The 25,954-nt window shown below is 37.2% G+C and overlaps 1 protein-coding gene across 1 annotated transcript; it reads right to left on the bottom strand.

Annotated features, from left to right (window-relative positions):
- Nucleotides 1-10,823: 10,823 nt before the first annotated feature.
- LOC115223525 (TM2 domain-containing protein CG10795) lies at nt 10,824-25,225 on the bottom strand. Its single transcript, XM_029794155.2, has 6 exons — nt 24,946-25,225; nt 17,249-17,328; nt 15,981-16,071; nt 13,512-13,603; nt 12,940-13,013; nt 10,824-11,069 (listed from the first exon to the last, which is right to left on the bottom strand). The coding sequence occupies exons 1-6, from the start codon at nt 25,176-25,178 to the stop codon at nt 10,962-10,964; spliced, it is 678 nt and encodes a 225-aa protein (XP_029650015.2). The 5' UTR covers nt 25,179-25,225; the 3' UTR covers nt 10,824-10,961.
- Nucleotides 25,226-25,954: the final 729 nt, after the last annotated feature.

The raw sequence follows: 25,954 nt of genomic DNA, 5'->3' as shown, positions 1-25,954 counted from the left end.
AGTGGTTGGCATTAGGAAGGGCATCCAGCCACAGAAACCATGCCAAATCAGACTGGTGTTTGGTGCAGCTTTCCAGCTTACTAGCCCTGGTCAAACAGTCCAACCCATGCCAGCATGGACGATGGGCGTTAAATGAGGATGATAATGATATATATATATATATATATATATATATTATATAAATAGATGAGTATATTTTTCCCTTGTTAACAATTAACACTGAAAAAATAGATAAATAGTTACCAGGGTAGCAAAAAAATCACACAAGTAAAGAGGTTAAACTCCATGTACTTATATATATATATATATAACGGGAAGCTTTATGAAAATAAACAAAAGACGAAGGCAGGTGGAAAACAAACAAACAATTGTATTAGTATGGCGCTCAGGAAATATAAATAAAACAAGTCTTTAACGTTTCGAGCCTACGCTCTTCAACAGAAAGATACACAGAGAGAGAAAAACACAGAAAGAAGGAGAGAAAAAAAAAATGCGTGCAGTAGCTAACGAATCAACATGGCGATATATATATATATATATATGGACTCCGTGTGGGCAGTCATCTAAAAGTTTTTGTTCGTCATGATGCTGACATAAGTTCCTTGTCTTTCCTGATGAGAAGACAGCATAATGCACCCTTTATTCCTTCGGAATTGAGAATATGCAGTCTTCGAAACATGTGTCGAGAATAAAGGAATTTTGTTAAATCGTCATTCGACTCCATTCTTTCATTTATATATATATATACAAAATAAGAAAATGGAGAAACACATCTTAATCAATGATCAACTACCAGATAATACCCAATCACATAATTTATTAAACCACTACAGATGAACTCTTTGGTGTAGTGGTTCATATGTAGTGGTTTAATAAATTATGTGATTGGGTATTATCTGGTAGTTGATAATTGATTTAGATGTATTTCTCCATTTTCTTATTTTGTATTATTAATTTGTGGTAAAACATTTTACCTTTGCCCATATAATACAGTAAATGAATTAACTGCATCGCAGTTCTTAACATTTATGTATTACTTTGTTGGGTACTTCACTAGCAGTATATTGGATATATGTTATCCCATGGAGGGTTGCACTTACAACCCCTATCTCAATTTGTATATATATATATATAAAAACCAAATCAAAATAGATGAACATCAATGGAATTTGTATCTTTGTGGTACCAGTGCCAGTGGAACTTAAGAAAACCATCCGAACATGGCCGTAGCCAGTACCGCATCGACTGGCCTCCGTGCTGTGGGCACGTAACAAACACCATCCGATCGTGGCCATTCGCCAACCTCGTCTGGCACCTGTGTCGGTGGCACATAAAAAACACCATCCGAGCGTGGCCGTCTGCCACCCTCGTCTGGCACTTGTGTCGGTGGCACATAAAAAACACCATCCGAGCGTGGCCGTCTGCCACCCTCGTCTGGCACTTGTGTCGGTGGCACATAAAAAACACCATCCGAGCGTGGCCGTTCGCCAACCTCGTCTGGCACCTGTGTCGGTGGCACATAAAAAACACCATCCGAGCGTGGCCGTTCGCCAGCCTCGTCTGGCACCTGTGTCGGTGGCACATAAAAAACACCATCCGATCGTGGCCGTCTGCCACCCTCGTCTGGCACCTGTGTCGGTGGCACATAAAAAACACCATCCGAGCGTGGCCGTTCGCCAGCCTCGTCTGGCACCTGTGTCGGTGGCACATAAAAAACACCATCCGAGCGTGGCCGTCTGCCACCCTCCTCTGGCACTTGTGTCTGTGGCACATAAAAAACACCATCCGATCGTGGCCGTTCGCCAACCTCGTCTGGCACCTGTGTCGGTGGCACATAAAAAACACCATCCGAGCGTGGCCGTCTGCCACCCTCGTCTGGCACTTGTGTCGGTGGCACATAAAAAACACCATCCGAGCGTGGCCGTTCGCCAGCCTCGTCTGGCACCTGTGTCGGTGGCACATAAAATCACCCACTACACTCTCGGAGTGGTTGGCGTTAGGAAGGGCATCCAGCTGTAGAAACACTGCCAGATCAGACTGGCCTGGTGCAGCCTTCGGGCTCCCCAGACCCCAGTTGAACCATCCAACCCATGCTAGCATGGAAAGCGGACGTTAAACGATAATGATGATGATGATATATTCATTGTATAAACACACATAATAATGAATTAGAACACAAATATCATAAAGCAATGACATATATTTATATATTATGATCCCCATCAAATGATAATGAAGATGATGATGATGCTGATTTCATTATTATAATTATTGTTTTTTTTTTGTGTTTACAATTACCGTTTCATAGTTATTATTGTTTTCTTATTATTGTGGATTTTAAAATTCGCTTTTGTTGTCATTCATCAAGCAATCAAGCAGCTGTAATCTAAACCTAGCTCGTTAAAATGTTTCAGTTCTTCTTCCTCAGCCAACGTGTAATTACAATTAATTAAAGATTCTAATAGCTTTTAGTCTTCATTGAGTATGTTGCAGTGTCAAGCATAAAGGTGAAGTCGTGTATTGCTGTCTTGGCTATCACTTGAAATTTCATTCTGTCAAGTTTAATAGTTCAGTATGGAGAAGAGAGAGATTTATAAATGTGATTTTGGCTGAACGAGAGGAAGATTGCTTCAGTATTGTTTAGAGCTGGATGGCTTCTCAGGAGAGACAGATCTTGGGATAGATGTGATGGACGAAATCTCATCATGTGTCATGGTTTACTGTTTCAGGAAAGTCTGAATATTATAAAGTGCTTGTTGAGTGATGTCTTTATGTGAAGGAAAATTGATTGATGGAAACTATGTGGAAACTCATCATGCACACACAAACACACACACACACACATACACACTTGCACGCATATCCAACTAATACTGCATACTCAGTCGCACAAAGGTATACATGTACATACAAACATATTGACACCCAGCAACAAACATCACTACCTTGTACAACACACTGCCAGTCTCACCAACCACTCTCTTTCTCTTTCACACACACACTCATGCATACACATTATCCTCATCTCCCATACACACACTTGTATGTATATATATATATATATATATATATATATATAAACGCATACACACACATACACATATAAATGTGAAAATATAAATATATATATATATATATTTATTCATCTAAGTTGAAAGACGCCTGTTGTGATGTCCTGTTATTGTTATTATTATTATTGTTTTTTTGTATTATTTTTGTATTATATATATATATAAACGCGCACACACATACACATATAAATGTGAAGATATAAATATATATATATATATATTTATATGTTCACATTTATATTTATTCATCTAAGTCAAAAGACGCCTGTTGTGATGTCCTGTTATTGTTATTATTATTATTGTTTTTTCGTATTATTTTTGCATTCATATTTGTGTAACATCGTCCATTTTTCCATCCTTGTTTCGTATACATTCGAAGCTTTTTTTCCAAGGAATCTAATGCACTTAGCTTAGTTATTCCTTGGGGCTGGCCAGATTGGAGCAATTTCAAGACTAATCAGCCAAAATTGCGAGGATGATCTGGTTCTTGACTGAAGATTGAAGGCTTCGAATGACTCATCTGTGTTTTTTGTATCGTCTTCTGAATGTTTTGCGTTTTCGTTCTTGTTCACACTTCTACTGCTAGAATTCACTTGATGCAACCCTCAGGCATCAGTCTACTAACTGGCATTGTCCAGTGATGTTGTACTGCCATGTAGTGTGTCTTTGTTTTGCAGTGCTTCTCCCTTGTTCATCGATTTTTGTAATGGCTGAAATGAAGGAAGAGCACGCTTCCATGAAATTCTGCTTTCTGCTGGGGCAAACGGTGGCCAAAACAGTTATCATGCTTCAAGCAGCTTACAAGGATGCTGCCATGAGCAAAACACAAGTTTACAAGTGGTTTTCATGCTTTCGGAATGGTCACTTATCTCTTAAAAACCAACCTCGTTCAGGGTGACCATCGATCCCGTGAATGAATGAAATCATCATAAAGCTCTATCTGCGATGATTTCATCTCAATCGAAGAAGAGGGGCTTTCTCCATCCGGGTTGCGGATCCGTGGAATAAGCTGCTGGACGAGATAGTGAAGATGCCGACGACCGCTCGGTTCAAAGTCTCCTTTGACCACAAATGGCCTGAACTCTTTGCATGAACACCACCCTGTACATAACTCCATGTCCCCCTACATGGCCTTGCTTTTTGCTTTTTGAGCCAAAAAATTAACTTAACTTAACTTAACTAATTCATGAACTGATCTTGGAGGACTGTTGCCAAACAATTGACGAACTCGTATTGATATGACTTGGTGTGTCCTCGAGCTCCTCCTAATGAATTTTGATCAAAGAACTGTGAATGAAAAGTGTTGCAGCAAAATTTGTGCTTCATTTGCTCATGGAAGATCAAAGCAGTCACAACTGAACGTGTGTTGTGAAGTGAAAGAACAGTTGGAAATTGATCTTGCTCGCGGCTACTTTTTTTTTGTTACCCTGAAGGAAAATGTTTTGCAGATGTAAAAAAGGTGAATAAAAAAATGATGGAGGCATTAAAAGGCATCACTTCACTAGAGTTTCAGGACTGCTTTAAACAGTGGAAAATGCATCTGGACCAATGCATTGCTTTGAAGGCAATAAAAGTGTAAACATGTAAACTAAGTGAATAAAATAATACTGTAAAATTCACGCATATATATATATATATATATAAATATATCATCATCATCATCATCGTTTAACGTCCACTTTCCATGGGTTGGATGATTTTGACTGAGGGCTGGTGAACCAGATGGCTGCACCAGGCTCCAATCTTGATTTGGCAGAGTTTCTACAGTTGGATGCCCTTCCTAACACCAACCACTCCGAGTGTAGTGGGTGCCTTTTACGTGCCACCGGCACAGAGGCCAGTCAGGCAGTACTGGCAACAACCTCGAATCCTTTTACACATGCCACCAGCACAGGTGCCAGTAAGGCGACACTGGTAACGATCACCCTCGAATGGTGCCCAAAACTTACTTGGAAATGGATGCGTGGCGTTCAATCATATAAATAGTTTTCCATTTGTTTCTTTCGTTGCTCACAAAAAGTTCATATTCCATGTTTTCTTATTTCATAGTTCATGTTGTTTACGTTCTGTGACATCCTGTGCCCATATATGCATATGTATATACATGTATATGTAAGTATGTACATATATGTATATATGCATATATATTATTTATATTATATGATTGAACACCATGCATCACATCCAAGTAAATTTTACCTTAATAATTTCGATGCGACCCTTATTCTATTTCTATCCCTTTCTCTTTCCCACTCCCCTTTCGTTTCTTCTCTCTAATTCTTTTTATCTCCCCCTTCCGTTTTTTTCTCTCTCATCCTTTCTCTAATTCTCTTCCTCCCTCCTTCGCCATTCTCTGTCTGTCTCTCTCTCTCTCTCCCTCACTTGCTCTCTTGTTGCTTGCACATGACTACTGGCCGTCTTTCTTTCCTTCCAATCAGCCACAGTGATCAGGTGCATTTTTGTCTGTCTCCTGTCAGAGCTTGTTCCTCAAGCGTTTGCCAACTCACTTTGTTCAGGCTTAGCAGCCCTTCCTGTTTGTTTTCACTGTCCTGTTTTTGTTACCAACTTCGACTCTTCGTAAAATCCCAAATTTTATTTAATTTGCTTTGTGGGAGCAACTGTTTTGTCGAAGGCATGTCTTGTCGTGAATTGCTCAAAATAGGGAGTAGAAAAACAGCTGACAACTGATGAAGGGTCATTCTTTATGTTGCTTGTCTTGTTTTCCATTTGTTTCTTTCGTTGTTCACAAAAAAAGTTTGTATTCCATGTTTGCATATTTCATATTTCATGTTGTTTACATTCTGTGATGTCCTGTGACCATATAAGTGTATCATCAGAAACATAGTAACAAAAGGGTTAACAGAGAAAAAACATATACTGGAGATTAAAAGAATAAACTTATTTATTTGATTGATTTACACAATATAAATATAATTTCTGGGTGAAGTTCCATCTGTTAGTGAAAACTTAAATATAAAAAAAGAAAAAAAGAAAGTAAAACAGCAAAATAAAAATGATGATGATGAAAGGTGAAAAATGATAGGTTATCAAGATAGAATATAAGAAAGGGAAAAAAAAATGACAGCAGCCAAATAAATAAAGCTAGTCCACAACAGTGGGTTTGTCATCACACACATATATATATATATATATAATATATATATATATATATATATATGCATGCACACATATGGTTCAAATGAATAGAAAATAAAAAGAGAGACAGGTGAGGGAACAAGCAGGTGTATTAGTTTGACACTCAGGAAAAATGGAAAAAATCATTGATGTTTCAAGTCTATGCTCTTTGACAAAAAAGGATGAGAGAAACATGGATATATACATATATAGCAATACATACAAATATGCTTTGTTCTCAATTCCTGATGGAGTTGGAGCAGTGAAATCATGATATAAGGTGTATCTTGGACAATTTTATTATACCTGGCAGAACCCATCCCTCTCCAGGTCTGATCATAAGTGATATTTTTTCCTTCCCAGAGAGAAAAAAAATTACCCTGAAGGGATGAAAGGGAAATTGACATCAGCAGGACTTGAACCCAGAATAGAAAGAAATACTACAAGATGTATCTGTTACTCTAATGATGTTTGCCTGTATATGTTACCATCACATCGTCATTTTAATGTCCACTTTTCCAAGCTTACATGGGTCAAACAGACTCCACTGGGGCAAAGTTTCTATGGTTGGATGCCTTTCTTGTTACCAACCCTCTCATTTGCTTCCAAAGAATATTTCCCCATGCTTGAACGTTTTCACAGAAGATTGTAAATGAAAGATATCACCTGTACAGTGGTGACGCTTGCTTACAACTACCATGTGAGGTCACAAAAATTTAGGCACAAACACAAATCATACACACTATTTAAAGCAGTTTGATTTGGTTCCATGCAACTCACAGTCCTGTGGGCTCCTAACAGAAGCCCATCTCTTTCAGGCTTAGATTCAGTAATCTAAGCCAGAAAGAGATGGGCTTCTGTTAGAGGACTTCAAAACTTTGAGCTGTATGGATCCAGATCAAACTGCTTTAAATAATACATGTAATTCCTACTAAATGTGTTAAATGCATTTTTCTTTCATTTGTCCACTCACTCATATATATATATTTATTATTCTTACACAAGAATGCTGTAGAGACTTTGAACTTTCATTGGATGATGGCTTAACTGATCGAGATTAACCAATCACCATCAACATTCTTGTATAAGAATGATGTACTCTACAAAAGTATAGAGTAACCCATCATATTAATGTATAATTGTTTTTATTATAACTGAATATAAAAACAAATATATATATATATATATATATATACAGATGACAGTCTTCTTTCAGTTCCTGCCTACCAAATTCACTCACAATGCTTTGGTCAGCCTGGAGATATAGAAGACACTTGCCTGAAGTGCAGTGGTTCTGAACCAGAAATCACAAGGTTGAGAAGGCCACTATCAGAACTTCTTAATCCTGGATCAACTCATTTCACATGTGCTCTGAGTTAATATTTTGTTTGTATCTTGCTATTAATAAATCTTCCAAAGTTTATATTGTCATTTTTTTAAGAAATTCTAATTCTAAATACGGTAGTGCCAGCAATTAATAAATATTTCTTCATAGTTTTATTCCGTGTTCCATATTCTAATGTGTTGTAATGTTGGCAAGTTGACAGTCATTAAAATATTGGACAGACGGCCTTATAGTATTTTAATATCCTACTGGATTCAAATGCCAACTCTTGCATTTCAGCCTTTCAGGATCAATAAAAAAAGTAACAATACTGTTACAGTATTAGATGAGCTGCCTTGATATCTGTGTTGGCTCTTTGCATTTTGATGACAAAGCTTGCCATAACATTAATGTCAAGCAGTTTCAGCCTTTAAGCTTTTTCCCTTGAGTAATAAGAGTAGCAAGGAAAAAGAAAGAAATTTTTTTTTTTTAAATTTGCCCAAGCCAGTGTGCATATAAGTACAGATAGATAGTTGACTATGACAGACAGAAGCCCTAATGGTTCCTTCTAAAAGCACAGTCAATGAATGAGAAAGTATTGTACTTGTATGAGTTACGAAGTTTACAACTTCATGTTCTACATCAAAATTTTTACATTTATGTTGGTTGTGTCAAGTATGTTATGACTTACAGGTGTTCTAGTTTCATTGTGATGAGATGGTTGTTTTCATTTTTGCTGTTTTTGTAATCTGTTCTAATTATTAGTTTGTGGTTAAGTGTGACATATGTATTGTTTTATGAGTTTTTTTGTTTTATTTGACACATCCATCTGTTGTATAATTACGCTGCATTTGATTCATATACCATATTATATACATGCTGATTAAATGTTGAATTTGTTCTTGTACAGTTCTATAGCTTGGTCTGATGTGTTAGAGAATTAGTTATTAACTGAAGTTTAAACTGTGTAACCCTTTATATCAACTTGCCTGGGATCAACCCTGGACCCATGAAACAAACTTCATATTTTAAATTGATCTGCATTAAAACCATCTAATAAAATTTTATATCAATTTTTGTTTCAAACTCCAGTTTAATAATCATTTTGAATTTTGGCACAAGGCCAGCAAGTTCAAGAGAGGAGGTAAGTTGATTACATCGACCCCCCAGTGCTCAACTGGTACTTATTTCATCAACCCAAAAGGAAGAAAGGCAAAGTTGACCTTGGTGGTATTTGAACCTAGAACATAGAGACAGCTGAAATGCTGTTAAGCATTTTTACCCAGTATGCTAACGATTCTGCCAGCTCGCCACCTTAATCCAGCTTAATAACGACAGTTATTTTACTAAATTCTTTATTATTTTCAAAATGAATTGAAACAAAGGCAATGTATATCAACAGGAATATAAAAACAAGAGGGTTAATGATTTTCCTTATTTAAAACTTCTTTTATGAATGGAAATTTAAGGAAGCATTTTAGAAGTGATTTTACTATAGAAATTTTTAATCTCAGTGGACACACTAACTCTGTGCATTAAGAGTATGTTTGTTTCCTGCATGTAAGTGAAGGTGTGATAGAAGATTCTTCTCTGTTTCTACATTTTTATCTAAGAATATGTGGTCTGAATTTCTGCTAGAACTACATTGAATTGTAAAATGGAATTGGTTTTTTTTCCCCATTTTTTTTTTAACCCTTTCGTTACTGTATTTCTTTTGAGATGCTCTGTGTTTCTTTCAATTACTTTAACAAAGAATTTAGTAAAATTATTTGGTTATCATTCAGCTAATGTTAGGAACATAAATTGTGACTAAAGTTTGAAGGAAGACTTTAATTCAAACCTTATGAAAACAAAACATTTGTACTCAGAGCCAGAGCCGGTTTCAGCCGGGTTGGTAACGAAAGGGTTAAATAGCTGCCTGTTTTTAAGTGACCATCACCATAAATGTGATGGTTTTTATGTGACCATCACAATTTTGTCAATGTACAAGTATATATATGATGTGGTTATGTTTAGGAATGTAAAATGCACAGCCAAATGGTTAGGGTACTGGGACCCCTATCATAAAGTTGTGGGTTCGATTTCTTCACAGAGTGGCATATTGTTGTTTGCTTGAGCAGAGTGCTTCATTTTACAGTGCACCAGTTTACTCAGCCGGAAACAAATACCAGCTTAGCACTGGTGCAGCTCTTTCTCCTGCCAGCTGTCAACCCTGGATGTTCCTCTGGACCAGGTCGCAGGGAGGTATCTCCATTTGATCATGACAATATAAGTATCTAAACCATTAGTGAAAGCATGATACATACTATCAAGTCACACCCGCTTGCTAGTAACAGCTATGGTTTTGGCTTTATGTATGGGAATAACCTTGTTTTCAACACTAGTCACATAAAAGGCTACAAATGTGGCCCCAAGTTCAAAATCCATGGCCACTCCATTCTCTTGGATTTATGAATTGCCTTGCAGGCAATGGAAGAGAACCTTAGTTGTGCAAGCCAACAGGAACTTTCTAATGAAGTTTCATGGCATATTGGGTACTTTTATTGTAGGGGTGTGTATACACCTGGTCTAATGTTATGCCTACGGTTCCCAATATAGAAACATTAGTAAAGAGAATTTCTACATTCATAGTAGAAATAACTGTTTAGTCAGTTGTAAAATTTCTATGAACCTATCCAATGAGTGTATAACATATCTATCTGGTGTATATATCTTTATAATTTTATCTAGTTGTTTAGTAATCCTGTAAACTGGGGTGTTGATTTGGAAGATGGGAGATTAAGGGTCAGAGGTAGATTATTCTGCTTATGGGACTTTACTGTGCTATAATCTCTTCTATGTATTGGAAACAAAAATTAATTTATTGATGGTCTTTAGCATAGTTCCTGGTTACCAAATAATACTCAAAAAGTATTGCTCAGCCCAAAGTATTGGTCTGAAGAAAATTGCTATGCTTAGTGTCTTGCAGGCCCTGTAAAACCTTTAATATTTGTTTCAAATACTGGCACAAGGCCAGCAATTTCGTGGAAGGGGCTAAGTTGATTACACTGACCTCAGTGATTAACTGGTATTTATTTTACTGATCTTAAAAGGATAAAAGGCAAAGTCCACCTTGGCAGAATTTGAACTCAGGATGTAAAGACAGATGAGATGCTGCTAAGCATTTTGCCCAGCATGCAAACAATTCTGCCAGTTTGCTGCCTTAAGCGAGACCTGTAAAAGACATTTGCCCAAGGTGCTATGCAGTGGAACTGAACCCGGAATCACATAGCAAAGCAAGCTTCTGAACCTCGTGGTTCTATCTGCACCTTTATACAAGTAACATCACATCATCATGTATGATAGCATAAGTGTCAAAACGCAACAGTGGATAATGCTTTCTCAACACTGTCAATGAAGAGATCAAGGAAAGTTGAGGTCGTTAATGTTCATTAGTAATTTGGTGGTTTGATATAAGTCTCATTATCCATTGATAGTCTGGTCAAAACAGCTCCATAATAGTCAATGACATAGTCAGATCCATCAGCTGGTTTCACAACCTAAAAAATAAATAAATAAAATACATCATCATCATCATCGTTTAAAGTTCGCTTTCCATGCTAGCATGGGTTGGACGGTTCAACTGGGGACGGTTCAAAAGGCGGCAAGCTGGCAGAAACGTTAGCACGCCGGGCGAAATGCTTAGCGGTATTTCGTCTGCGTTACGTTGTGAGTTCAAATTCCGCCGAGGTCGACTTTGCCTTTCATCCTATCTGGGTCGATAAATAAAGTACCAGTTACGCACTGGGGTCGATGTAATCGACTTAATACCTATGTCTGTCCTTGTTTGTCCCCTCTGTGTTTAACCCCTTGTGGGTAATAAAGAAATAGGTTCAACTGGGGCCTGGGAAGCCAGAAGGCTGCACCAGGCCCAGTCTGATCTGGCAGTGTTTCTACAGCTGGATGTCCTTCCTAACACCAACCACTCCATGAGTGTAGTGGGTGCTTTTTACGTGCCAGACGAGGCTGACAACGACCACGATTGGATGGTGCTTTTTACGTGCCACTGGCACGGAGGCCAGACGGGGCTGGCAGTGAAATTCTTAATAAATAAAATACAAGATTACAGCCATGCCTGTGTCTATATCCCTATTACCAAAGAACAGTTTTTCTTTATTTTATTTTCTATTTCTATTGTATTGGTCTGAAGAATATTGCTATGCTTAGTGTCTTGCAGGCCCTGTGAAACTTTTAATATTGTTTCAAATACTGGCACAAGGCCAGCAATTTCGTGGAAGGGGCTAAGTTGATTACACTGACCTCAGTGATTACTCTTTTACTTGTTTCAGTCATTTGACTGCGGCCATACTGGAGCACCGCCTTTAGTCAAGCAAATCAACCCCGGGACTTATTCTTTGTAAGCCCAGTACTTATTCTATCGGTCTCTTTTGCCAAACCGCTAAGTGACGGGGATGTAAACACACCAGCATCAGTTGTCAAGCAATGCTAGGGGGACAAACACAGACACACACACACATACACATATATATACATATATATGACAGGCTTCTTTCAGTTTCCGTCTACCAAATCCACTCACAAGGCATTGGTCGGCCCGGGGCTATAGCAGAAGACACTTGCCCAAGATGCCACGCAGTGGGACTGAACCCGGAACCATGTGGTTGGTTAGCAAGCTACTTACCACACAGCCACTCCTGCGCCTATTATATAACTGGTATTTATTTTACTGACCTCAAAAGGATGAAAGGCAAAGTGAACCTTGGCAGAATTTGAACTCAGGATGTAAAGACAGATGAGATGCTGCTAAGCATTTTGCCCAGCAATGCAAAAGAATTCTGCCAGTTTGCTGCCTTAAGCGAGACCTATAAATACTGATACAGTTAATGTCCCTCTTGCACACTTGCATATCGACAGCTGCAGGAAAACTTGGAAGGAGGCAATTCCAGAAGACTAACATTCTGTGGATTTAACCTGGCTCTCAGCAAATGTTTCATTTACACATGACAAGTTTATGAACAAGAGACACTTTGAAAAAAGCCAGGCGTGCTTTCATTTTTATTTCAAATTTTATCTTAGAGGAAGTAGATAACAAGAGAGGACTCAAATAGATTCAAATAAAATCAAGTGATTGCTGGTAAGCTATAGCAAACTTTCTTTCTTTTGCTGGTACCAAGTTTATAATTGAGGAAGATCTTACATTAAGCCAAGAGATCTTGTCTTGTTTTGATTCAGTATAAATGAGAAAAGGTTCAAATACTCAATCAAACTCAGCTAAAACACAGTGAATGACAGTAAACCAAGGGAGAACACTAGGTTTTTGGATAAAAGACTGATTAAAAACATTTACGATCTACACAAAAGGTTATATTGATTGTAATTGATTGTAAATAAATAGCATGTTACAAATACCTGGGTAGCAATTAATAAGATGTCAATTAGTTGTCCGAGGAACATAAATCCCAGAGTTGAGAATTTCAGCAGCCCTAAAAAAATGTAAATAAAGATTTAATGACAAGAAAAATAAGGGTAAGTCCTAAAAAGATAAAAAAAAAAAAGCAGATTTAATAACTCAGAGTATCTCTTCAGCCTTTGAAGGATATTCTCAAACTCCATCTTTGAGGGAACATTGATGGCATAAAAGACACTCTAATTTCAACTGTGCATATTCAGGGGAAAAAAGAGGGGGGGGGCATCGTACATGCATGGTATATTTAGTTGAGATTGAACAACTGAATATTCAGCACTGAAACTGAGAGAGACCTATTTCATTGTCAGTAGATGCCCTTTGGAATGGAGAAAAGACAAAGTCGAAAGTTTAACAAGATTTGTCCCAAGAGGGACAACATCAAAAATTACTATATAAAGCATTTAGCATAGCACTCAACTGAATTAGTCACCTCAACAACTGCTCACTTACATTATAGTTCATATATTTATAAAAATTCTTAGTAAATACTAAAATACTAATAGCAGTGACTTACCAATAGCAGGGTAACCAAGATAAAATCTGTCAACTCCAAACATACCAAGGAATATTGATAACAGTAAAGCTGTTTCAAATGAGTGACCATTTCTGCAAGAAGGGAAACAATATAAAAAACAAAAAATAAATAAAATTAACCAATTGTATTTTGTTGAGGTAGATAGAAATATACAGATACAATCATGCATGTATCAAAATGGCTTAAAGAAATTCTTCTAAACAGTTAAGATTCAACTAACCGTGAATTAAATTAAAAACAAGGAGATGAAATATAATGAGCTTTATGACATTTTACATCTAACTTTCATTAGTAGATAAAGCAAGAGAAATTTGAACCTCATTAGCAAAATAGAGCTAAATCAATTTGCATTGCTTATGAGGTTGATGTCAGAATCACAGCTGATTTAATGAGATAGAATCAAAGATAAAACTCATTAACAAATTTTTCTTCAGAAAAGAAAAAAAGAAAATTTCATCGTTAGATTCTGGAATATGTTGGATGTTGCTGTGTTTTGAAACCTGTGTTTTTATGCTAATGACATTCAGAAAGTCATTAAGAAAAATAATTTATATATTTTGATGCTGTCTCTATTTTATTCATCATGACTGGCAATTGTTTTTTTGTTTTTTTCTTCATATCATCATTTAATGTCAATTTTCCAAGGTAGCATGGGTTGGATGGTTTTACTGGAACTGGTAAAGCCAGGAGCCACATCAAGCTCTATGATCTGTTCTAGCATGGTTTCTATGGTTGGATGCCCTTCCTTATACCAACCACTCCACAGTTTACTGAGTGCTTTTTATGTAGCACTAGCACTGGTATCAATTCTGCTATGGCAGATGTGTCTTCTTGAGTACAGCAAGGGGCCAGATATCACAATCTTTATGCATACACATTGTCATTTAATTACTATATAAACTGATAGCTAATTCCTTGCAGGAGTACTTACTGTGGGTTCTGCTTGATTCTCTCCAAATCTTATTTTCTACTTCATCATCTCTCTCTACCTCACTCCAGCAACCTACTCAAGCAAGTCATCTCTTTCCTCTCCCTGTCAACTATATCACCATTACCGTGCTGCTGCTGCTAGCATCCCTCTACCTTCCCCAATTCATGCGCCTCCTCCATTCAACCCATCCCAATCTTTACAGATGTCCCTCTCCCCCTCATACACTCTTGCAACCCCAACCTATACACCTAGCTACTGCATCCCCACTCACTACTACTCGCCTTGTACCTTGAGGTGCCATTCAGACATCGCATCTCCATCATTATCTCTTCAGAGACACCACCAATTCTCATTCTTTCTCCCCTAATTGTGAGTATCCATGCAGCTCCTCCATAACAAGAACTTACTCTGACCCCAACTTCTCAGTGCTGCATGGCAGCCCCAATAGTGCTGGTGACACAGAAATTGCACCCAGTACACACTGTGTTAGGAAGGGCATCCAGCCATAGAAACCATGCCAATGCAGTCCATGGAGCATGATGTGGTGCCTGGACATACTGGATCCTTGTCAACCCATCCAACCTGTACCATGCTGGCATGAATGGTAGGACATGGCTGTTAAATGATGATGATATAGGCATGTGGTCAAGAAGTTTACTCCCCAACCTTGTGGTTTTCAGTTCATTTTCACTCATTACAAATAAGGAATAGGTCATAAGGGTGCAGAAAGAAGCTGTGGGTATGATAATGAAGAATCAAAAATGTATGTCTTTAGTAGACATTGTGCTCTGACTCTGAAATGTGAGGCAATGTGGCCAATGCCAGTGGCACGTAAAAAGCAGCTCTTGAGCGTTGGGCCTCATGGAGCCAATGACAAATGACCAAAACCTTGGTAATATACCGTGCTTGAGAAGAAGACCCAGCAAGTCAAGTGAAATCATAGTCGTGGCAGATACCGGTGTTACACAACTGGCACCTGTGCCGATGGCATGTAAGAGCACCCATTACACTCTTGGAGTAGTTGGCATTTGGAAGGGCATCCAGCTGTAGAAACCATGCCAAATCAGACTGAAGTCTGGTGCAGCTCCTCAGCTTACCAGCCCTGGTCAAACCGTCCAACTCATGCCAGCATGGACAATAGATGTTAGATGATGATCATCATTTAGCACCCGCTTTCCATGCTAGCATGGGTTGGACGGTTCAACTGGGGTCTGGGAAGCCAGAAGGCTGCACCAGGCCCAGTCTGATCTGGCAATGTTTCTACGGCTGGATGCCCTTCCTAACGCTAACCACTCCGTGAGTGTAGTGGGTGCTTTTTACGTGCCACCAGCACAGGTGCCAGACGGGGCTGGCAAACGGCCATGGTCGGATGGTGCTTTTTACATGCCTCCGGCATGGGGGCCAGGCAAGGCTGGCAACGGCCACGATCGGATGGTGATCTTTACGTGCCACCGGCACGGTAGTGATGATAATTTAATATAAAAAACAGAAGGAAAATTAAAAACTCCAGGACTTACGTCCATTTACAGGGTAGGTGTCTTGTGAATTTCTGTGATTCATTCTTTGATTCTCCACGACACGTAATATTTGGAGCTGTTCGACATGTCACTGCAAAATGATCAGATGAATAACTTTATAAGTATTAGATAATAACAATGGGAAAAGTAAGTCTCCATTTTAAAAATATCTTACTAAATGACTCAGACTTTGAAAACAAAAAGCTGATAATCATACAGATTAGATGTATTAATTTTGTAAAACTAATTAAACTAATTAGTTGAACTGATATTTCTGGGTTGGAGTGTTGAAGGAGTTGATAAAGCGAGCAGAGGTAAAAACATGTGCAGATATACGTACAAAACACATTTTAAAAAAATTACCAGAAAATTTCATTATAAAAATTCTATTAGGACTCGGCTCCTGTTAATACAATCAACAGGATAAAGAAAGTATTGAACTTTCAATTATCACCAACTCTTTCTGTCTCATAAGACTACTTTGCAGCTTTTGATGAATTCTTAAAAAGTTTGTGGCACTACACAAAGAAGGTGCCATATGAGAATAGTACGTTGAGATGTAGAGTTAAACTCAAACTAGAGACTGAGGTTGAAGGTTTCCAACCTCTGGTACACATACCTGCAATCTTCTCACTGCTTCTTTTACTAAAGGCTCTCATGCCAGTGACATGTGTAAGGCACTTGTGCAGTTGACATGTAAAAGATACCCAGTAGACTCTGTAAAGTAGTTGGCATTAGGAAGGGCATCTAGCTGTAGAAACCAAGCCAAAAGCGAATGACTGGAGCCTGGAGCAGGTCTCTAGCTTACAGCTCCAGTTAAACCATCTAATAACGCCAGTATGGAAAACGGATGTTAAATGATAATGATGTCAGCTTCTCCAGTGCTGATGGACCTTTAGTAGATAGGTATGCCATTTCCACTCAGGCCCACCCAATCCACTTGTATCACCTCACCACCCTAATTTCACTAGGTCTTGCACATACCAATTTTTCTAGTATTTCCTCCCCAAAACATTATCCCATTAAGAAATTCTCCTGATGCTATCAAGTTGCTGCTATTCAAAGCTTACACTAACTGTGGTGATTTCATCAACCTTGGAAGGTTTGCAGAGTCTAGGGGCACAAACCCCTCCTTCTTTGCTGCTTACTTCTTCCAAATGAGTGAGTTACTGGAATTATCAACAATGCCTGACCTGCCCCCTTCCCTTCTCATTTTTAGTTCTACATACATTGGGACAGAAGATGTAATATCTTAAATGCAAACTTACCAACAACAGTTCTTGTGTCTTGGTCACAGTTCTTGGCTTGTTGTGTTTTTGAATCAATGATTGGTTCATCACAGACATATTTGAGACAGGGTTAAGGAACAGACAGATAATATGAAACATGCAAACACACACACACACTTACATATATCTACAAATGTATGTGTTCATCCCTTGCCTCGGCACCATGTGATGATTGTAAATGAATGTCACTGTAATATATGCAATGTTGTTTCACTCTTTCACTATATATAAATGCACACACACACACACACATATATATCATCATCATCATCATCATTTGTAATCCTTTAAAAACTCATGTAAATCAGGAAAAGACAAAAAATGTTTATTCCTATAACATTTCTATAAAATATTTAATAACTCTGAGAAATATGTCAAGCTGAAGAGGCTGGATAATAGAGAATTGAAATTCTGCAGCACAGTGTACTTATAACAACAACAACAACAACTACAGACACTTATCTGTGTTGAGGTTTAAACCTGCCATAATCTCAGATTAGCAGCCAACACAAAGCTGCTAACTTCTACTAAAGCTCTTTTTTTTTTTTTTTTTTTGTCATTTAAACAATATTTGTCAAACGTAATCTTTAATTACAGATTCATAAAATCAGTAGTTAATTATAAATGCAAAACATTTCAATAAGTAGAATCTAACCCCATTCACAAAAGAAAAAGAAATGCAGAATTATTAGGTAGATTTTATTCATTCCATTCATAATCACATATGAGAAATAATCATAATAATCAGTAGTATAGTGGTTAGGATACCAGGTGGCCTGGGTTCAGTTCTCAGTTAAGAATGTATGATCTTAACCCTTTAGTGTTCAGATTATTCTGTCAAATGTGATGTTTGTTTATTTAAAATGGTTTGAATTAATCATGCATTATCTTGTAGTTTAGAGATTTCAGTGATGTGATTTTTTTAGTTTTAGAACGACATGGTAGGGCTGAGGTGAGTGGCAAGATCTGGTCAGTTTCAATATAAAACAGGTTAAATATTTTGGCCAGATATGGCCGGTTTGAATGCTGAAGGGTTAAGGTGGCATGCTAGCAGAATTGTCAGCACACTGGACAAAATGCTTAGCAGCCATCCATCATTGTCCTGAGTTGAAATACCAAGGTTAATTTTGCCTTTTATCTTTTCGGGGTCAATAAAAATAAGGACCAGTCGAGCAATAGGATTGCTGTAATTGACAAGTACCCTCCCGCAAAATTTCAGGCCTTGGGCCTATAAAAGAAAAAGTTATTTAAATTGTTTCTAAGGTGGTAATCTGGCAGAGTTGTTATTGTTCTTGATAAAATGCTTAGTGGCATTTCTTCTGACTCATTCATGTTCCGAGTTCAAATTCCACTGAGGTTGACTTCGCCTTTCATCCTTTAGGGGTCAATATAATAAGCAGCCAGTTGAACACAGGGCCAATATAATCAACTTCCTCCCCTTCCAACAAAACTACTGGTTTTCTTGCTTAAATTGGAGGTGGGCAGACAGAATTGTTAGAACAGTAGACAAAATGTCTTGTAATACTTCTTTAGATTCTGAAATCATATCCTACCACAGTCGACTTTGGCAATCATCCCTTCAAGCTTCAATGAAAGCACCAGTCGAATACTGGGGTTGACGTTATCAACTACTACTACCCCCCACCTCAGAAATTGGAGGCCGTGGGCCTAAATTACAAACCATTATTTTACATGGTCCAGCCATTGAATTATGGCTTGGTACTTATTCTATCAGTCTCTTTTGTTGAACCACTAAGTTATGGGGATGTAAACACACCAATATGGTTGTCAAGCAGTACCGGGGGAAATAAACACAAACACACATAGATATATGTAGATACATATACAATGTACTTATTGCAGTTTCTATCCACCAAATCTGCTCACAAGGCTTTGGTTGGCCTGAGGCTACAGTAGAAGGCACTTACCAAGGTGCTACACAGTGAGACTGAACATGGAACCATTGTGGTTGGGAACCAAGCTTTCTGCCAACCAAATCCAGTTAGGAGGCCTTGGTCAGTTTGGAGCTGTAGAAGATATTTGCCTAAGATTTTACCTGAGAGGATTGAATCTGAAACCACATAATTGCAAAGTGCACCACTTGACCACACATCCAAAAAGTATAGAAAAGATTGTGTAACATTTCAACATCCAGTTTCCATACTTGCTTAGTTTGGACAAATTTGCTGAGGCAGATTTTCTGTGGCCAGACGCCCTTCCTGTTGCTAACCTATTTCTGAGTAAGATATTTCCCCATATCTCAATATATATATATATATATTACATCTTTTTGTATGAATATATATACATACTTTTTCTGTGATTAACACATCAATATTTGAAGCTGTTGAATTTGTTCCAATTTATAAGATTTATACCTTTTAAATCACTTGACATGAGCTGAAGTCATTCTGTCTACTTTTGACATTGCTTTTCTCTAAGCTTAATGAAGTAGTTTTTCCTAAAGTATCAAACAACGTATCTGCTCGCTTCCTATAACAGTGTCTCTGCTTAGTTGTTCTGTTTGTCTTTTGTATTTCAAAGTCCTTTCAACTTTTTTTAATCTTATCTTACATATAATAAAATGCAACAAATCAGTTACACCGGATGATGCAAACTAAAACAAAAAATGGAGAGGAAGTGAGGGATAATCAGAGAAGCTTAATGCAGGTGAACTGTAAATGAGATGTTTTGCTCTGAAGTCGTTAGTATTTTAATCAAAATGAAATATTAAACTTTATTTTCGAAGTATTATTACTCATGTCTTATTTATAAATTACATAAAAGTTGCTGTGTGGTAAGAAGCTTGCTACATGTGGTAAGAACTACATGGTACCTTTGGCAAGTATAGCTTTGGGCCGACCAAAACCTTGTGAGTAGATCTGGTAGACAGAAACTGAATGAAACCTGTTATATATATATGTATATGCGTGTGTGTCACTATATGTATACACATATGTGTGTGTCACTGTGTCTGTGTTTGTCCCCACTTACCACTTGAAAACTGGTATTAGAGTATTTATGCCCCATAACTCAGCAGTTCAGAAAAAGAGACTGATGAGTACTGGAGTCAATTCGTTTGACTAAAATTCTTCAAGACAGTGCCCTAACATGGCCACAGTTTAATGACTGAAACAAGTAAAAGATAACACACACACATATGTACAAGCATGGATATCCACTTTGAACAAGTGTTGTTCACCCAGGATTGACCAAAGTCCTGTGAGATTTGGTAGATGGAAACTGAAAGAAGCCTATCATATGTATGCGAGTAGGTAGGAATGTACATACACATATATAACTAAACACATAAATATTTATATGTATATATATATTCAAGTGTATGTATGTATATATGTTTATATACATGTGTATATAGATGTGTGTGAATATATGTGTATATATATATGGGTGTCTTTGTGTGCATATATATGTATATATCATCACCATCATCTTTTAATGTCCATTTTCCATGCTGGCACAGGTTAGACAGTTTGACCAGAGTTGGGAAGGCCAGGGGCTGCATCAGGCTCCAATATCTGTTGTGGAATGGTTTCTATAGCTTGATGCCCTTCCTAATGCCCAACCACTCCATAGAGTGCACTGGGTGCTTTTTATGTGGCACCAGATATCTCATATATATATGTGTGTGTGTTACTCTGTCATTGTTTTGACATGAGGCAATAGTTGTAAGCGAACGTCAGTCATGATAGAGCAGCTTTTTGTTTACAGATATATATATATATGTACATCTTTAGCGTTGACTGTCGGAAGGAACTCGATAATGTAATATAGATTAATATTTTCATATTGGTTGAGATAGTCTGTTGCTACTATGAGTTTCGCCTGTGGATGCACATGATCTTCAGGTAAGTTACAATGATAACCTAAATTAATAACTAGAATTGTAACACAGTGACCTCCCTTATGGTGCGAAACCGTATGTGCGAAATATAGTCGTCAATATAGAACATAATAGGGTGTGTAAACAGTAGAAATTGAGAGAAGGTAATCCCCTATTTTATGATGCATGATTCAACTTGGTTCGACAACAAATAAACTGGTACGGAATAATATATATATTTAAACACGAAAAGTACTGATTTGGAATTTCTCACCTAGTGTTCCAATTTTTTCTGTTGTATATTTCCTTTTGAGAAATACATTCAGAATAACAGTAACATTTCATTCATTCTTTGGAACTCATTCTGAGCCAGATTAATATCTCATAGCGCACATGGCAGAGACGTAACCTGACCCCCACCCCCACTTAATTTTTTTTTTTTTTTTACAGAAACCCACGTTTTCGGCTATGGAGATCCCGATTGTGAAAAAAAAAAAATTTTGCAAAAATCGTAATTTCAATTCCCCCCACCCCATTTCTTCATTTTTCACTTGTTTTCAGAATTTTTTTTGGGGGGGGGGGGACGAAATACGTAGGATAGGAGATTATGATTCCGGAAAAAAAATGCTAAGATTTGGCTGTTATTTCTAGCATGTGGATAGCCTGCTTGAATGCCGTAGAATCGGGAGGGGGTTGGGGTAATTTCTTTTATTTTTTTTTATTTTCAGAATCATAATCTCCATATCTATTTCGCCCTAAAAAATTTCTGAAAAAAGGTGAAAAATGAAGAAGTGCGTGGGGGTGGGGTGGGTGGAAAATTGAAATTGTGATTTTTGCAAATTTTTTTTTCATACTCGGAATCTCCATAGCGGAAAACGTGGGCTTCCGTAAAAAAAAAAAAAAATTAATGGGGAGGAGTCCGGTTACGTCTCCGCCATGTGCGCCTTGGAATCGTACTTTAAAAACAGATTGCCAGAAAGAAAACACGGAACAACAGAAATTGCTAATATACGGACACTTTTTCCGAATAAAAATAAGGGGTTTGTGGCACATTAGGCATCCGTAATTCATGTCGTTTGAAAGGTATTTATATACAATTTCATTAAAAGATATCCATTTTCCTCAAAGTTACGAGGGAAAAAATCGGATCTTGTGAATTTTCCGAAAGTCCTCTCCCCACCCCTCGGAAAATATTTTACCCTCAAATATCTTTATAAGCGTAATCTATGCCATTTGAAGGATATTTATATACAATTTCATGTAAAAAAAAAAAACTCCATTTTCCTAAAAGTTACGAGGGAAAAACTCGGATCTTGTGAATTTTCCGAAAGTCCTCTCCCCACCCCTCGGAAAAGATTTTACTCTTAAATTTCTTCATAAGCGTAATCTATGCCATTTGAAAGATATTTATATACAATTTCATGTAAAAAAAAAAAAACTCCATTTTCCTAAAAGTTACGAGGGAAAAACTCGGATCTTGTGAATTTTCCGAAAGTCCTCTCCCCACCCCTCGGAAAAGATTTTACTCTTAAATTTCTTCATAAGCGTACTCTATGCCATTTGAAAGATATTTATATACAATTTCATGTAAAGAAAAAACAACTCCATTTTCCTAAAAGTTACGAGGGAAAAACTCGGATCTTGTGAATTTTCCGAAGTCCTGCGCATTTTTGTTTTCATATTCGTTTCCTACACCAGTTGCACTATTTTATTTCGTTTCCGGGTAATATTGTAAACATTAACCCAAATTTTGTTTTTATATTCGTTTATACAATTGCCAATTTGGCAATCTTTCATCGACGGAAAGGTCTACTAGAAACGAAAGATTGCCAATTTTTTTTTTACACCTATGACACTTCCTTGTTTTGGTGGCCGGGTATTAAAGTAAACAGTAACCGAATAACGTACCAAAGATATACTCTGAATAAATGACAGGTGAACCAAATAGCAGTGGGAAGAAACGTCTGAGATAATGTATGTGTATGACTCGCAGTTAATAAAAATATTGTTGATAATGGAGATAGGTAGCTATTTTGCTTTCGTAATATAGCAGCAAAAGGTCTCTCAAATCACACAGTATAATATAATAATAATGAAATTATTGTATACAGTGCTCAGGTGCCATTTATAATTCGTGAACGTCACATTAGATAATAGTAATAATAACAATGATGAATTCATTATTACTTGAGGGTACTACTTGAGAACAGTGGTCCCGGTGCGCGCAATCACGCTAGCTAGTCATGACTGGTCGATCCTTAATTTGTGTTTTTGTGTTATTTACTTGTGTCCTTGGGTACTACTAGCGAACAGTGGTCCTAGTGCGCGCGCGCTCCCGTAGTCGCGCGTCCGCGCTAGCTAGTCATGACTAGTCGATCCTTACTTTGTGTTATTTACTTTGCTAGGTAGTCGTTGTACGATCGACTAGTCACGACTAGCTAGAAGGGATGCGCGACTACGCGAGTGCGCGCACCGGGACCACTGTTCTCAAGTAGTACCCTTTTTGGACAATACGATGATCCTGTTAGGATAGTCATCGTGGATACTACCGAAAGCTATGTATTTTGTTTTCGTAAAAACAGCAAAATCTCTCTCAAAATCATATCAAATTATCTTAAAAACAGAGGAGACATTTGACAATGTTTTCCTAGGTAAACTAGGTCTGAATAAGGGAGAAGAGTGACACAGAACGAACGACTTTCATCTTCTGATCGGAAGTGACTCGCAGTTAATAAAACATATCGATACTGATAAAGCTAGCTATTTTGGTTTCGTAAAAACAGTTTGACATTATATGATGATGGTGTTTGTGTATAGTATATCGATTTTTGATCAATGTTTGTGAGACAGGCATGTTTAGCAGCGTTAGGAATGTAAGATATTATTAAAAGAAAAAAAATGCCAAAAAGTGTAAAATAGAAAACTGAAATTAACGAATAAAATAGATTGGATAATGACAATTATTTTAAAAATTAGACTTTCGGAATAGCAATCACAATTAAAATGAGTATTTTTTCTGTTGTTTTCGTCAAAAATTCACAAGCTTATAATAAACACACACTGGTCTGCTGCTCAACAAGAGGGTGGGGGCATCATTTGAAAGGTAAAATAATGTAACAAAAAAAGCAAATTGTGACCAGCTGTGATCGACAATAAACCAGAAATAAAAAAGTTCAAAGAAACTATATCCGATCACTTAGAATAAAGAAAACGTAAAACTGAGAATAAATAAACATGAATATATAATACAGGTATCAACAAATACATATACAAGTGCGAGTACACACATACATTTGTGTGCGTGTGTATATACATATATATATATATAATAATAAAGGGTGAAATTAATTAATTTGGAATAATCATTAATTTCACCAAGTAGATTTCGGCATGTAAAAGCCCCATTCAAGGAAGGTTTAAGTAATACTAAGTAATTAAGGGTTTAGCAACAATTTGCCTCACCACACACCGAATTTAGAAATAGCAGTCAAAGAGTTTTGGCTATTCTTGCTACTTTTAAGTAGAAAGAATAGCCAAAACTCTTTGACTGCTATTTCTAAATTCGGTGTGTGGTGAGGCAAATCGTTGCTAAACCCTTAATTACCATATATATATATATATATATATATGATGTATATATATATATATATATGATATATATATATATATAATATATATATATATATATATATGATATATATATATATGATGTATATATATATGATGTATATATATATATATATATGATGTATATATATATATATATATATATATATAATAACACATGCACATGTATTTAGACATTACAATTTAAAGGGGAAAAAAAGGATATTGTCCCAGCAGCAAATTTGAACAGAGAGGAATTTTAAAATCTGGTGAGGATGATGATTCGCTTTTCCCGTTTATATTTGTGTTGCCAGCCTCGACTGATAAACTGAAACATTGTATCAATAATAAAACCGGTAAAATATATCCAGCCACGATTTGACGAGGTTCTCTCAGCTTGTCTACGCGATACATCCTTCCATTACAAGAAGCGACCGACGCACTACGACAGAATACCATGTTTTATTAGCAGCGGAAGAATTGTTATAACAAGAAAATGAGTTCGTTAAACATTAATACCATTTATCTTTAATCTTTTACTTATTTCAGTCATTAGACTACAGCTATGCTGGGACACCGCCTTGAAAAGATTTTTAGTCGATCAGATCGAAACCAGTCCTTTTTTTACTTTTTAAAGTCTAGATATTCTATCGGTCAATTTTGCTGAACTGCTACTTCGAGGAAGTAAACAAATCAACACCGGTTGTCAAGCGGTGGTGGGGTACAAACATATATATATTTCGTTTTTGGATTTGGTTTGCAAGATTCTTTATGTGAGTTCGTGTGTTGAACCATATTCTGTTGTGTCTGGGGAGAGTCATTCTCTTTTAGTGCCTTATGATTTAACACACACACCAGTAAAATTTCCACTTAGAAAAATAAAGAAGGAGATAAGTAGAAATTTTACCGGTGAGTCTGTTAAACTACAAGGTACTGAAACAGAATGACTCCCTCAGACACAACATATATATCTGTTATATAAAATCCGTTCTGTCTGTGTGTGTGTGTCTTCTAGGATCTCTGGCATCCTCCATCCGATTGCGCTCAAATTTGATATGTGGATACCGACGGTATCAGGGCGTGTATAAATCTTGAACAAATTACAAAAATCGATTCCAGTTGAGAATGCGATCGATGAAGCCGTGGGAACGTGCATTTGTACGCGCATGTACATCAGCTGTTACGATCGATGCTACACATATGCAAGAAAAATGCACAAAAAAGCCGGCTGGCTT

The sequence above is a fragment of the Octopus sinensis genome, linkage group LG23 (genome assembly GCF_006345805.1).
Source record: "Octopus sinensis linkage group LG23, ASM634580v1, whole genome shotgun sequence".
Classification (NCBI taxonomy): domain Eukaryota; kingdom Metazoa; phylum Mollusca; class Cephalopoda; order Octopoda; family Octopodidae; genus Octopus; species Octopus sinensis.
This window is presented reverse-complemented; position numbering and strand designations above follow the sequence as displayed.

Coding starts and splice junctions, on each gene's coding strand:
- LOC115223525 (XM_029794155.2), bottom strand. CDS start 25,178: ATGGTATTCTGTCGTAGTGCGTCGGTCGCTTCTTGTAATGGAAGGATG. Junction 16,072..17,248: donor AGACACAAGAACTGTTGTTG/GTAAGTTTGCAT, acceptor ATCATTTTGCAG/TGACATGTCGAACAGCTCCA. Junction 13,604..15,980: donor CACCTACCCTGTAAATGGAC/GTAAGTCCTGGA, acceptor CCCTTCTTGCAG/AAATGGTCACTCATTTGAAA.